Here is a 13,195-nt window from a genome sequence, read left to right on the forward strand (position 1 = left end):
GGTATTGAACTTTTTCAATTAAGTTTGAAATTTTCAAAGAAACATCACAACTACAACTACATTAGTCGACGATACTTTATTTATAAATATTATAAGTAATTTTATCAAAGATTGAAACGTTTTTATACTTTAAAGAAGGAATACACACATAATATGTAAATTTTTCCTTTAAAATTTTCATTTTCGAAATATTTGATAATGTAAGAGATTTTTTTTGTTTCCATTTTGTGAAAATTAACCTATATAAATTTAATATTTTCTCTTGGAAATTTTTAAAAAAGAAGCATTTATTAAATATTAATGATAATATTAGTAAATTAAATAGTAGTAGTATTTTTTATGAAATTTTTTAATATTAAAGATTGATAATGATATCTGTAATTATTACAATAGTGAAGTGAAGTAAGTCATATTCCCATTTAGAAAAATAGTTTTTTTCCCCCATCAAAAGTAGTGTGGAAAAAGTTTCAAATCAAAATAAATAAACTTAACTTTAATTGTTTGACATAATCTTTTTCTTAATAAATTGAATTGTTTACAAACTATTGAGGAACTCAGAACCGCCAATCGTCGGAGTCAATGAGTTGTAAACTCGGACACAAACTCACTGAGTTTTGCGATGGGGTAAAGAAAATAATATCCAGAAAGCCCACACCATTAAACTCTTTGGCTACTGAAGAATCTGGACCTGGTTTTTGCCTTTTGGTTTTAGGGCTATCAGTCTTTTTTTCATTCATTTCTCTCCCTTATCTCTATTCCCTTCTTTCATTTATGTCTTCTATGGCGGTGCCTTTTCCTTAACAAGGTGAGTTTTTTCACATTCATTGTATACACGCACACATACCAATATATATGTATATTTTTATACATATCCTATTTATATATTATATGCTATCTTACTCATAGATTTGTACATAGACGCAAGGGTTTGAACCTTAATGATGTATAATTTGTGAAAATACTTGAGATTCTGCTGATTTTTGTTTTGTTTGTTAGATTTAATTGTTGTTGGGTTCTTGCGATCTGAAGGAAAGAGCCCTAAAATCTGATTGATTTTTTGAATAGGTTCGATTGTCAAGACCAGCGATTTTGAATTTGCAGGAAATTTAGGTTTATGGTGTAAATTGGATCGGGTATTGAGGTGGGGGTTTTCGTGGAATGGAGGGTGGTGGTGTGGTTAGATCAGAAAAGCGAGGGAGGAAAAGGCGAAGAAAGGATGTGCAAAATGTGGAGGTTGATCAAGATGGGAAGAAAAGGGCTGCTGTTGGATTGAGACCCAAAGCATTGGTGGGTAGGTATGTGAGGAAGGATTTTGAGGGGAACGGGTTATTTTTGGGAAAGATTATGTTTTATGACTCGGGGTTGTATAGGGTTGAATACGACGATGGAGATTGTGAAGATTTGGATACTGCCGAAGTGAAAGAGGTTTTGGTTGAAGACGATGAGTTGGTTGGTGAGTGGTTGGATAGGAAGGAAAAGTTAAATGAATTGGTAGCTAGTAGGGAGGTAAAGATTGTGGCTGAGCCGATAAGTGCTGTAGCTGATAAGATTGAAGAAGTGCCAGTTGCGAGTGATTTGGGAAATGATTGTCCTGTTGAGGTTGAGAAGATGCAAGTAGATGTTGATGCTCATTCACTGAGCGATTCGTCTGATGATGATGAGGAGCAGGAATCAAGTTCGGAGGTGGAAAAGCTTCTTGTTCCTGCACCTGAACTGCCCCCCTCTTCTGGAAATATTGGTATTCCGGAGGAGTATGTATCACACCTTTTGTCTGTTTATAGCTTTTTACGGATGTTTAGTACCACGTTGTTTCTGAGTCCCTTTGGACTTGATGATTTTGTGGGTGCACTCAACTGTTCTGCTCCAAACTCATTGTTGGACTCTATTCATGTCGCTCTTATGCGTGTTTTGAAGCGTCATCTTGAAAATCTGTCATCTGATGGTTCTGGGCTTGCATCAAAATGCCTAAGGTGAGTACATTTGCCTATTTTACGGAGGATATTTTTCAAAAAACTGTTGGACTGAGTTCTAGTCAGTTGGTTTACTTTAGTGCTGTCTTGGTTCTGAATCCTTTGGGAGGTACTTCCTGTTATGCCGTCCTTCCAAAAAATACACCACTGAACTTGAAAATTTCTTGATTATGGTATGTAAAATAAACTAAAAGCTAGATAATTCGTCAGAAGAAGAATACAAATGACTGGAAAGTTAACAATTATAAAATCTAGTGAGGTGCATTTTGGAAACTTATCTATTTCTGCTTGTTCATAGGAACATTGATTGGAGCTTGCTTGATACAATGACTTGGCCTGCTTATCTAGTTCATTATCTGACGGGAATGGGATACACAGATGAAGATGGTTGGGAAGGTTTTTATCCCCATACTTTGGAGAAGGAATACTACTCACTATCTGCTGGCAGGAAACTCATAGTTCTGCAGATCTTGTGTGACAATGCCCTAGATTCTGAAGAGCTAAGAGCAGAAATCGACATGCGCGAAGAATCAGAGGTAGGTATCGATTCAGATACGGGTACAGTTTTAGCCCCTGTAATTGGACCACGCAGAGTGCATCCACGGTACTCTAAAACTCCTGCCTGCAAGGACCGAGAAGCCATCAAGCTTAGCAAAGAAACTAATACTAATTCTTTGGGTTCCAAAGTTAGTGGACAAGATGCTTTCCGTGATGTTGATCAAGATGGTAATGGTGATGAATGTCGTCTCTGCGGTATGGATGGGACTTTACTTTGCTGTGACGGCTGTCCCTCATCTTACCATGCTAGGTGCATTGGTGTTTGCAAGATGTATATACCAGAAGGAGCATGGTATTGCCCTGAGTGTGCAGTCAATGAGCTCGAGCCTAAAATTATGAGGGGAACAAATCTGAGAGGATCAGAGTTTTTTGGTGTTGATCCCTATGGACAGATCTTTATGGGTACTTGCAATCATCTACTTGTGTATGTCTCTTAACTTTTATATTGATTGACTCTGTTAAGTTGCAGTATTTGATTGTGGGATATTCTATGTGGAGATTTGTAATGCCCTTAATCTTATGTAGTTCATGCTGAAATCTTCCTCTGGTTATGTTTTTCTAAATGCATTTTTAATCTTCTATTATAGGTTGAAGGCTTTAGCTGGTATAGAGTCTAATGTCAGATACTACTATAACAAAGACATACCCAAGGTCCTGCAAGTACTTAATGCCAATGTGCAACATTATGCCTTATATTTGGAAATATGCAAAGGAATTATGCAGTACTGGGAAATTCCAGTCAATGCCATATTCCCTAATGGTGAACTATTTGAAATTAGTGGGCGAGGAGAAGACACAACAGGTGGTCGCCTTATGCCATCACTCAATTCTTTGGTTAAGGAAAGTCTTGGGGAAGAGAATACTGTAAGTTGTGTCACTGAATTTGGTCCAGGAAATGATCTTCTAGGCAACTTCTCGACAGAACCTATGCAGAATGAGAAATTAGATGCAGTTTCCCAACCTGACGGTCTTTGTCTGGCAAATATTGAGTCAATAGCAAGACAGAGTAACACTCCTTTAGACTCGTTGCCATCTGAACAAATTAAAGTGAGGCCCATTGTATGCACTGGTTCACTTGATCAGCATCTTATTCCTTCTGAATGGACTGAACGAGATGGCCCAAATTTGGCAAAGGCTGCTATATGTACTTCAAGAAGCCGCAATAACTACTTGGAACAAATTAGTGGTACTTATTCTGGTGTCACGGTGTCTCATGGAAGAGGTTGTTTATACATGGGTTCATCTTTTAAACCTCAAGGATATATAAATAGTTATCTGCATGGAGATTTTGCTGCATCTGCTGCTGCTAGTCTAGCTGTCCTTTCTTCTGAAGAAAACCAGGGTTCTGAGACTCGTGTTTCAGACAATAGGCGGAAACATATGTCTGCAAATTTCCTACTTCAAGCTAAAGCTTTCTCATCAGTAGCAATGCGTTTTTTCTGGCCAAATACTGAAAAGAGACTCGTGGAAGTACCAAGGGAAAGATGTAGTTGGTGTCTTAGTTGTAAGGCTCCTGTGGTTAGTAAGAGAGGATGCTTGTTGAATGCTGCAGCATCAAATGCCATTAAGGGGGCTGTGAAGATACTTAGTGGTCTACGTCCTGCTAAGGGTGGTGATGGAAGTCTTCCCGGTATTGCTACATATATTGTATTGATGGAGGAGAGCTTAACTGGTTTGATATCTGGCAATTTCCGGAGTGCAGCTTTCAGAAAGCAATGGCGTAAACAGGCAGAACAAGCTACTAGTTGCAGTGTGATAAAATCTCTTTTGCTTGAAGTAAGTTCTTGCAGAAATTTGTTTATGTTAATGTTAGTTAGCATAATGCCCGCTTTCATTTCCATCATCTCTCTTAAAATGTTTGTTACCACTTCTTGATCGACTAGATTACTTGGTAATCTTGTATTTTGTTTATCGTTTTTGATCATTGAATAGTAATTTGTTTTAGTAGTATTAGGGGTTACTTGGTAAATGGGCAACCATTTATGTAAAGTAACTATGTCTTTAGTAAGTTACAAATTCATGTTGGAAAGTCAATACTTATAAGAAAACCTCATGTTGGATAGCCAACACGTGTAAAACTTGTGTCTTATCATATATATTTGTATATATATTTCAAAATGTATGGATCTTGTTTCCTCGTGTGAGAATACATTTTTTATAGGTAATGTGAGTATTTTATTGATTTGATGTATGTTGGCAAAATGTCGGAGTAAGTACATCCAAAGAGAACTTTACCGAGAATGTAAAGAGCTAAGAAAATCTGTCATGGCAACCAACTCTAAAAACATTGGTAGTGGCCATGTTAAAGAAAGTTGAGTGAACACAGTCATTTGTGTTTTAAGGTTCACGATATTGACCCTCTTGTTTGTCCAAGCCTTGGTGGACAGAGTTACACGGTATCTGTGCTGGTAGTAGTTACCCCTTGGAATTAGTCGAGGTGCGTGTAAGCTGGCCCGGACACTACAATTATCAAAATAAAGAAAAAATATTGACCCTCTTGTCTTTAAAGACTCCAGAATATCTTTCTCCCGAATGACTACCATATAATAGCTGGGATAGTGTTCCAGATTTTGGGGGAAAACTTTGTCATGCCCCTCTTTCGCCAAGCTAGGAAGAAATTCAAGGGAGCTCTAGGTGAAGCTACCTGATGCCCAGGGTTTTAAAGAAAAAATGCCAAAATTGACCTGTAAAATTACATTGAAGAAAAACATGATTGATCTCCTCTGTGCCCTCTTTACAAAGAGAGCATCTAGTGCACAATGGAATGCCTCTTTTCTAGAGATTGTTCAGAATAAGACACTTAGCTCTGCTGCATGCCAGGTGAAGCATTTGACCTTATAAGGTGCCTTGTTCTTCTAAATAGATTTCCAAGGAAACTGAAGAGGCAGAGCCAGTCAAAGAGGAATACTCAGCTCCTAACAGAGAAATCACCTTTGGTATTAGGATTCCAGAAAGAGTAATCATTTTTGGTAGACAGTGTTTCTGTGGTGGTGCCCCATTCAGAAGAGATGTTGAGAGCATGCATTAGTCAAGTTCCCAGTTGTTGAGGTCTCTGCTGAGCTGTATAAACTAGCCGAGGTATTGTCATATGTCTGCTATGGAATTTATAGGGCAAGTTGAGAGAATACTTATAGAGGATTATACCACTAAATGAGACATGAAATCACACAAAACTAGGCATAGGAGGATCTCCCTTATTCTCAAGGATTTCTTTGATTTTGACTTTTATACATTTGAAATTCATGGTAATGACAAATCTTCAGCCATATGCTCCGTTTTGTCCTAATTCAATAAATATTTTAAATAGAAAATAATATGATTAAATTTGATTAGAAGATTTATTAGATGCTCGTCTTCAAATTAAAGTTATTATTAAGCAGTCCCTTAGTCTTAAAGTTTTGACTCCTGAGTGAACGATTTTCCACATTATATTTGGTTGTGGTGAGAAGATCCAAAAGCTGTACTTATCCAATAAAAAAGGTGGGGGTGATGTGATGGCTAAGCAGGAGGCATAAGTCAGCTGACTTTTCTCTTTGGTTCCGCATTTGTCATTTTGCTTATGTTGTTTATTATAAATGGAGTGTATTCCAATATCATTTTCTCCTTGCTACATCTGAGAGGTTTGAAAATGCCAACTTGGAGGGGTGCAGATTCATCCATATTTACTTCGTTTCCTTTTTTACGTTGTAAGCACCATGGGAAATAACCCTTATTTCTTGTCTTTTTTTAATAACCGAGAAACCCCAAGGGCCCGTGGTGCACGATTTGAAACTCAATGGATAATTGGCTCGCCCCTCTACGCTTCTCCACTTAAATACCAGACTTTTGTCTGCGGCAAGGTTCGAGCCAACAACGTGCCCCTAACCCACATATCATGTCCAACCTAGCCCTTATTTATTGTCTTTTACATTCTAAGTATCCTACTTCTCCTCTTTTCACCCCAACCAGTCATTGTCTAAGTTAAAGCAATAATGTGAAGCAATTGAATAAATTATGATAAATATTTTAATGGTGTAGAAGCTTGTACCTTAGATGCCATGGTTAATACACGGTCCTTTTAAGAATATGAGGAAAGTCTAGTTAAATCACGATACTACTGGAAAACCAATTGTTTTTAGGGCAAAGGTCCAAATATGCCCTTGTACTATACGAAATTGAGCACATTTGCCCTTCGTTAATACTTTAGCTCAAATATGCCCCTACCGTCACATAGTTGGTTCATATATGCCCTTAGAGTTACACAGTTGGCCCATATATGCCCTTTTCGAAACGGAATTCACCCAAACTAATTAACTCTTTCTTTAATTGTATTAAAGTGTATTACAAACACTATTTCCTTTTTATTTACTTTTTTTCTTTACCTTTCTCTTTTTTTTCTTCTTTTTTCTTTTCTTCTCTTTTTTTTTCCTTTTTCTTTCTCCCTTATCCGATTTCCTCCATTAATGATGTCTTCTCCATTTTCATCACCAATTTCACTTGACAAAACTCATGAATTCCAATTACTAAGAAAATTCTCCCATAAGGTAATAAAGTTCCAATTTCACTGGCCATCTAAGTAAACGAAATTAAATTGTTCCAAAAATTATGGTTTAAACTTTAAAATAATAAAAATATCTCAACCTTTAACAATACTCAAAAGGCCAAAATATTTAAATTGTTTCTAGAAAGATAATTTAATGATTAAAAGCCTAGAGTTCAAGTTATAGTGTTATAAATTTGAGTTGTTAGTCTTTTTTCAGCTGGACATTTTCTATTTTTTTAATTAACTATGTAGATTAGGGGTGTACATGGAACGGGTTGGTTCGATTTTTATCAAAATCAAACCAAACCAATTATATCGGTTTGGATTATTCGGTTTTGTTGGATTTTCGGATTTTTTGTTACATAAATATTATTTCAATCTTACTTTGTTAAATTTTTTAAAAAATTGACAAACATATGATCTATAAAAATATTCTTATGGGAGAATTTTCTTAGTAATTGGAATTCATGAGTTTTGTCAAGTGAAATTGGTGATGAAAATGGAGAAGACATCATTAATGGAGGAAATCGGATAAGGGAGAAAGAAAAAGGAAAAAAAAGAGAAGAAAGAAAAAAAAAGAAAGAAAAGAGAAATGTAAAGGAAAAAAGTACTAATAAAAAGAAAATAGTATTTGTAATACACTTTAATACAATTAACGAAAGAGCTAATTAGTTTGGGTGAATTTCGTTTCGAAAAGGGCATATATGGGCCAACTGTGTAACTCTAAGGGCATATATGGACCAACTATGTGACGGTAAGGGCATATTTGAGCTAAAGTATTAACGAAGGGCAAATGTGCTCAATTTCGTATAGTATAAGGGCATATTTGAACCTTTTCCGTTGTTTTTATTTGGCCTTTTATCTTTAAGACAAATGTAATTGTGGTTAAAAATAATGAGAGAGTTTTGCACGGCAAAGAGAATATTGCCATCGGGGAGCAGCAGTGAACCACTTTCAAGTAATGTGGTGCAGGTCTGCAGGATACAGGATATCTGCACATGTAATTTCCGTCCTACCGTTGTGTTTGCTTAGTGAATATTCTTTTTGCTGCAAGTGGATCAAGTGCTTAGGTCCTGTGCTTTAATTATGCTTGTGGTTCATTAATCGTGAACCTGAAGTATGAAATCCAGCATTTTTTTGATGAAGTAATAAGAAAGTATGAAATCCAGCATTACTAATGGCAAATTCCACTTCGCTTAAGTTGCAGTCTTGATTTCTTAGTTGCAGGTTTATTTTGAACTGCAGCAGAATATTCCAATTTATTAGATGCTATAGAACATGGAAGGATTAGGCAATTCTGGCCTTGCTGTGGGAACTTTCTACATATGATTTTATCTATAGATAATTATGTCCTTTGTTAATTTGTGCCGAAAAAACGTAGTATGAATTTATGTTTGTGTCTGCTTTTTTTGTGTTAAGTGATTTGGTTTTATGTTTGTAGCTTGAGGAGAATATCCGCTTAGTTGCATTTTGTGTGGAGTGGACCAAGCTTGTTGATGGTGGGTCATCTGAATCTTCTCCCACTCATTCAGCTGCTGGTGCTGCTGGATCAACTCATAAGCGTAAACCAGGGAGACGTGGTAGGAAACCAATGGCTGTTGTTGAAGCCACTGCCGATGAGTCCCGGGATATACTGGCTGACTTCACTTGGTGGCGAGGTGGCTTGATTTCAAAGTTTATATTCCAGAAAGGGACTCTACCCCGAAGGATGGTGAAGAAAGCAGCACGTCAAGGTGTCTTTGATACCCGCATTTTTTTGTTATGCAAAACGTCTTCAGTTTTTCAGTTGTCAAAAAGAAAGAATATTTCATTTTGTCTTACTATAAATTTGGTGGCGTACATATATAAATGCCATGAGAGTTCACTAACAGCTTACCTTCTCAAAAAAAAAAGAGTTCACTAACAGCTTATTCTCTTGCAGGTGGCATAAGAAAGATACCTGGTATTTATTATGCTGAAGGGTCTGAGACCGCCAAAAGAAATAGGCAGCTTGTTTGGCGGGCTGCAGTTGATATGTGTAAGACGACATCACAGCTCGCGCTTCAGGTGATTGAGATATATCGATAAAGATTTGAGCTCCTCTTTTGTGGCAAGCTTTTGTTGCAAGTCTGGATTGAGTGTTTCTTCTGATGTTCAATCCTAGTGAATAAAGTTGTTTTCTTTTGCTACAGGTGAGGTACCTAGACATGCATGTGAGGTGGGGTGACCTTGTTCGCCCTGAACAGAGCGTCCAAGATGGAAAAGGTCCAGAAACAGAAGCTTCTGCTTTCAGAAATGCTTACATATGCGACAAAAGAGTTGTTGAAAATGAGATTAGGTATGGTGTTGCTTTTGGAAATCAGAAGCATCTCCCATCTCGCGTGATGAAGATTATAGTAGAAGTAGAGCAAACACAGGATGGAAAGGAGAAATATTGGTTTTCTGAATTGCGGATTCCTTTGTATCTAATAAAAGAGTATGAAGAAAAAGTGGGAAAAGATCTGCCTTCAGCCAACAAACCCAGAAGTGCATTTACAAAGAAAAACCCCTTCAGGACTCCTTGTAAAGATATCTTTACTTATCTAGTACTGAAGAGAGATGGCAATGATAAGTATTGTTGTGCTTCATGTCAAGCGGATGTGCCATTTAGGTATCCATTTAATGCATTTATCGAAATTCCTTTTTCTGCTTTTTCTTATGTTCGTTTATTTATGCTATCTCATTTTCTCAGGAATGCGGTGAAGTGCAATACATGCCAAGGTACTATAATAACATCTATTTCCCTTGTATCAGTTACTATCATGTTGTTATATGGGCTAGCTAGTTGGTCTCGGAGTTCATTGATGTTATCTTATTTTGTAGGTCTCTGTCATGAGCTGTGTACAGTTAGTTCAACAGTTGATGGTAACGACGATGATGAGTACACAAACGCTTGCAAAAAGTGTTGCCAAAATAGAGCCCTTACTGGAGTTAAATGTAGTGATGAATCTCCAACAAGTCCTTTACTCCTGCAAGGGCAATACTTTCCAAAGCAAATATCAGCCAAGAAAGGAGTAAATGTTGGTAAGTCTAGTCATCTTTCAGCCTCCGTTGCCACATTGAAGCATTCTTCTGATAGGAAGCATGGTAATTCTTCGAACTCCACAACGAAAAAAAAACACAAGTTGGGTGTTGTTTGGAGAAAGAAGAATGAGGACACTGGCACTGAGTTTAGATTAAGAAACATTTTTCTTAAGGGCAATCCAGACGGAGATTTTCCCAGACTTACTTGCTACCTTTGTCGCAAGCCATACAATCCTGATTTGATGTACATCTGCTGTGAAACGTGTACAAGTAAGTTTGTTCCTGGGAGGAATTCTTTTAACCTCGTAATCTTGAATATATGTTCCATTACTTTTTAGGTTTGGAGAAATAATTAATGCACCGTGAGTTTGCAGATTGGTTTCATGCTGATGCTGTTGGACTTGAGGAGTCAAAGGTTTCTGAAGTTGTGGGGTTCAAATGTTCTAGATGCCGTAGGACTAGAATACCCATCTGTCCTTATTTGGATCCAAAAAGCAAAAAACAGTTAGAAGAAAAGAGAATGCGCTCAAGGGCTTCAAAGATGGATAATCCTGGAACGGAGTTTCACTCTGGGATCATTCCGGAGCGGCATATGGAGGATGAGATGTCTACTCAAGTGGTGCCCTCAAAAGAGGAAAACATATATGTAGAGGATGATAATTCTCTTGTTTCTACTCCGGAAGAATTCTATGAGCAATTCCCAGAAGCTGATTGTGAATGGAATGCTGCAACCATGTCTGTGCCAGGGCCTAAAAAGTTGCCAGTAAGGAGGCATGTGAAGAACGAGAATGATTTGGATTCTTCTTTTCCAAGCAATCCTTCCCATGCTGATTTTTTTGGAGGAAACATAATGATTTCTACGGAAGAAATACCATCTAATGCTGAACGGGGTACTAAACTGCCAGTAAGAAGACATGGAGGAGTGGAGAAGAATTCAGATACTCATTTCGCCAACAACTCCACGGAAGTTGAATTATCAACACCTCATGGGGTGGACTGGGATACTTCCAGAAATGGTTTTGAGGAAGGCATGATGTTTGAATACGATGATCTCCACTATGAGGATATGGAGTTTGAACCTCAGACCTATTTCTCTTTCAATGAATTGCTTGCATCTGATGATTGCGGCCCATTGGATGGATCTGCTAATTTGAAAGACAATGTTGACACATCATTGGGGTTTCCATCTGATGGACTTTCTGATATGTCTTACTTTAAGCACGAGCCTGAGTTTAGCATAGAATCTGCTGCTGTCACTGTTCCTTGTAAGATGTGTTCCCATTCTGAACCATGCCCTGATCTTTGTTGTCAAATGTGTGGCATATGGATCCACAGTCATTGTTCACCTTGGATTGAGGAGTCATTTGGAGAAGCCGGTTGGAGGTGTGGCAACTGTAGGGACTGGAGATAGTCGATGCTTTTACCATTTTGTGATCTTACTGATTGGAGTCAGGTGCATCGGCTAGAGGGAATGTGATGTATTTTGACTTCATCGATCTAAGAGTTGGTTAACTACACAAGATGCAGTTTTGGATGGTAGTCTACTTGTTGCTTTGTCACAAATAGACAAGGAAATCGAAGTCACTTTTGATGCCAGTAGGTAATTATTCTGCTAAGCAGGCGCGAGAGCACCTTCCAATTCTGCAACCTGGAAAATTTCCCTCATCCAATTTGGGAGGTTTCATCTCTTATTTTTTGAATGATTATAGCTGGATGATAGGAAAACAATCGTGCGCAATATACGTGTAGAAATGATTAGTGGGAGGTTGTGGTATTTGCTCCAACCTTGGCAGATAAGCAACTCTTTTTTGTTGGTGCTTATCTGATATTTTTGACTGTATAAAGAGGCCATTAGTTAGGATTTCTTTTCCTCGTATAGTTCTTTTATCACTGTGAAATAACTCTGACCGCTATCCGCGTTTTTAAACACCACTGTGTGATTTAAAGAGAAAATAGAACATTGCGATGTCAAGAAATTATTCTATGAAATAATTTGCCTTAAAAGATTTAATATGTTTGGGTATATAAAAAGAGACTAAAATTCCTTTATCTATCTATATTTATGCGCTAAATATTGAGTGACTAAAATATTCCTAAAATATTAATAAACTTTTATACCCTTAACTATTTATATTAATTTTGACAGGAACTTATAATGGAAGGACACAACTAGAAATAGACACGTTAGGATGAAGAGTTGTAGTAGAATAGGGACTTAATAGTGGAAGAAGTAGAGTTATGAATGAATAAGAAAAAGTAAATCCTAAAACTAAATATTCTAAACTTTCCTCTAGCTAAACGCGTAACAAATACATTAGAATTGAAGGAAGTTAATTCAATTGTATATAGTCATATATTTTCAAAGTATTAAAATAAAAATAATTAGTTTACAAAATTGAAGAAAACTTTTTAGTTTTCGTTTGAATTCCAAGACATGAAAAACAAAGTTCAACTAATTTTATTTTCTTAAAACATTTTGAGTTTGTTACCCGAAACTAACAACGCATTGTTATTCAAAAGAATTTTGTATATTTTTTATTGTATATTATTACAAATCCAACGTACTTAAACAATTTTGTCTTTGATTTTATAGTTTTAGAAATCTGATTTTGACCCACTTTTTCAAGTTCCGGACATTAATACTTTTTTATTTTTTATTAATAAGATAGCTATATTAATAATTATAAGCTAGCATAACTGTAGATCAAAGGAACGACTATAGGGTCACATTTACAATGCACGATCAAGACTAAATCACATTGGACTGAAAGAAATTGAAATTTATTGGGATTAGGCTTAAATTATTTTTCACATAGATTATTTCACATTGAATAAAATCGTAATACATTAGGACTTTCTAATATTTAATATTTTGAAGTAAACTAGCTAAACATTAAATTCTTTAAACAGAAACTCTAATTCATACTAATTTCACAAAATATTGTTGAACAATGGTGAATTATCCACTAACTGACTCAAACTAATTTGCACTAAGGATTTATAAATCTGGTGGAACTTTCTCTCATAAAGTTTGAATAAGATGTACACTATCTTAATTACTTTATTAAAAAAAACTCAATTTTAGGTTGATAGTTGACTGCAA

General features: G+C 36.5%; 1 protein-coding gene across 2 annotated transcripts; it reads left to right on the forward strand.

Annotated features, from left to right (window-relative positions):
* Positions 1–552: 552 nt before the first annotated feature.
* Positions 553–11,951, forward strand: LOC107768037 (DDT domain-containing protein PTM-like). Of its 2 annotated transcripts, none has more exons than XM_016587145.2 (10): positions 553–805; positions 1,066–1,970; positions 2,269–2,952; positions 3,116–4,304; positions 8,492–8,783; positions 8,972–9,096; positions 9,222–9,679; positions 9,761–9,789; positions 9,892–10,362; positions 10,467–11,951. In XM_016587145.2, exons 2-10 carry the CDS (start codon positions 1,159–1,161, stop codon positions 11,501–11,503), a joined length of 5,097 nt encoding a protein of 1,698 aa, XP_016442631.2. In that variant the 5' UTR covers positions 553–805; positions 1,066–1,158; the 3' UTR covers positions 11,504–11,951. The 2 variants fall into 2 exon arrangements, with proteins under 2 accessions (XP_016442631.2, XP_016442639.2); XM_016587153.2 differs by having other exon boundaries at positions 681–805; positions 1,102–1,970.
* The last annotated feature ends 1,244 nt before the right edge of the window (positions 11,952–13,195 follow it).

Source organism: Nicotiana tabacum, chromosome 9 (genome assembly GCF_000715075.1).
Source record: "Nicotiana tabacum cultivar K326 chromosome 9, ASM71507v2, whole genome shotgun sequence".
Lineage (NCBI taxonomy): Eukaryota > Viridiplantae > Streptophyta > Magnoliopsida > Solanales > Solanaceae > Nicotiana > Nicotiana tabacum.

What these genes read in the sequence shown, in the direction of transcription:
- LOC107768037 (XM_016587145.2), top strand. Translation starts at nt 1,159, where the DNA reads ATGGAGGGTGGTGGTGTGGTTAGATCAGAAAAGCGAGGGAGGAAAAGG. An exon ending in CTTGCATCAAAATGCCTAAG is followed by an intron (nt 1,971 to 2,268) that starts GTGAGTACATTT and finishes GCTTGTTCATAG; the next exon opens with GAACATTGATTGGAGCTTGC. An exon ending in CATCACAGCTCGCGCTTCAG is followed by an intron (nt 9,097 to 9,221) that starts GTGATTGAGATA and finishes CTTTTGCTACAG; the next exon opens with GTGAGGTACCTAGACATGCA.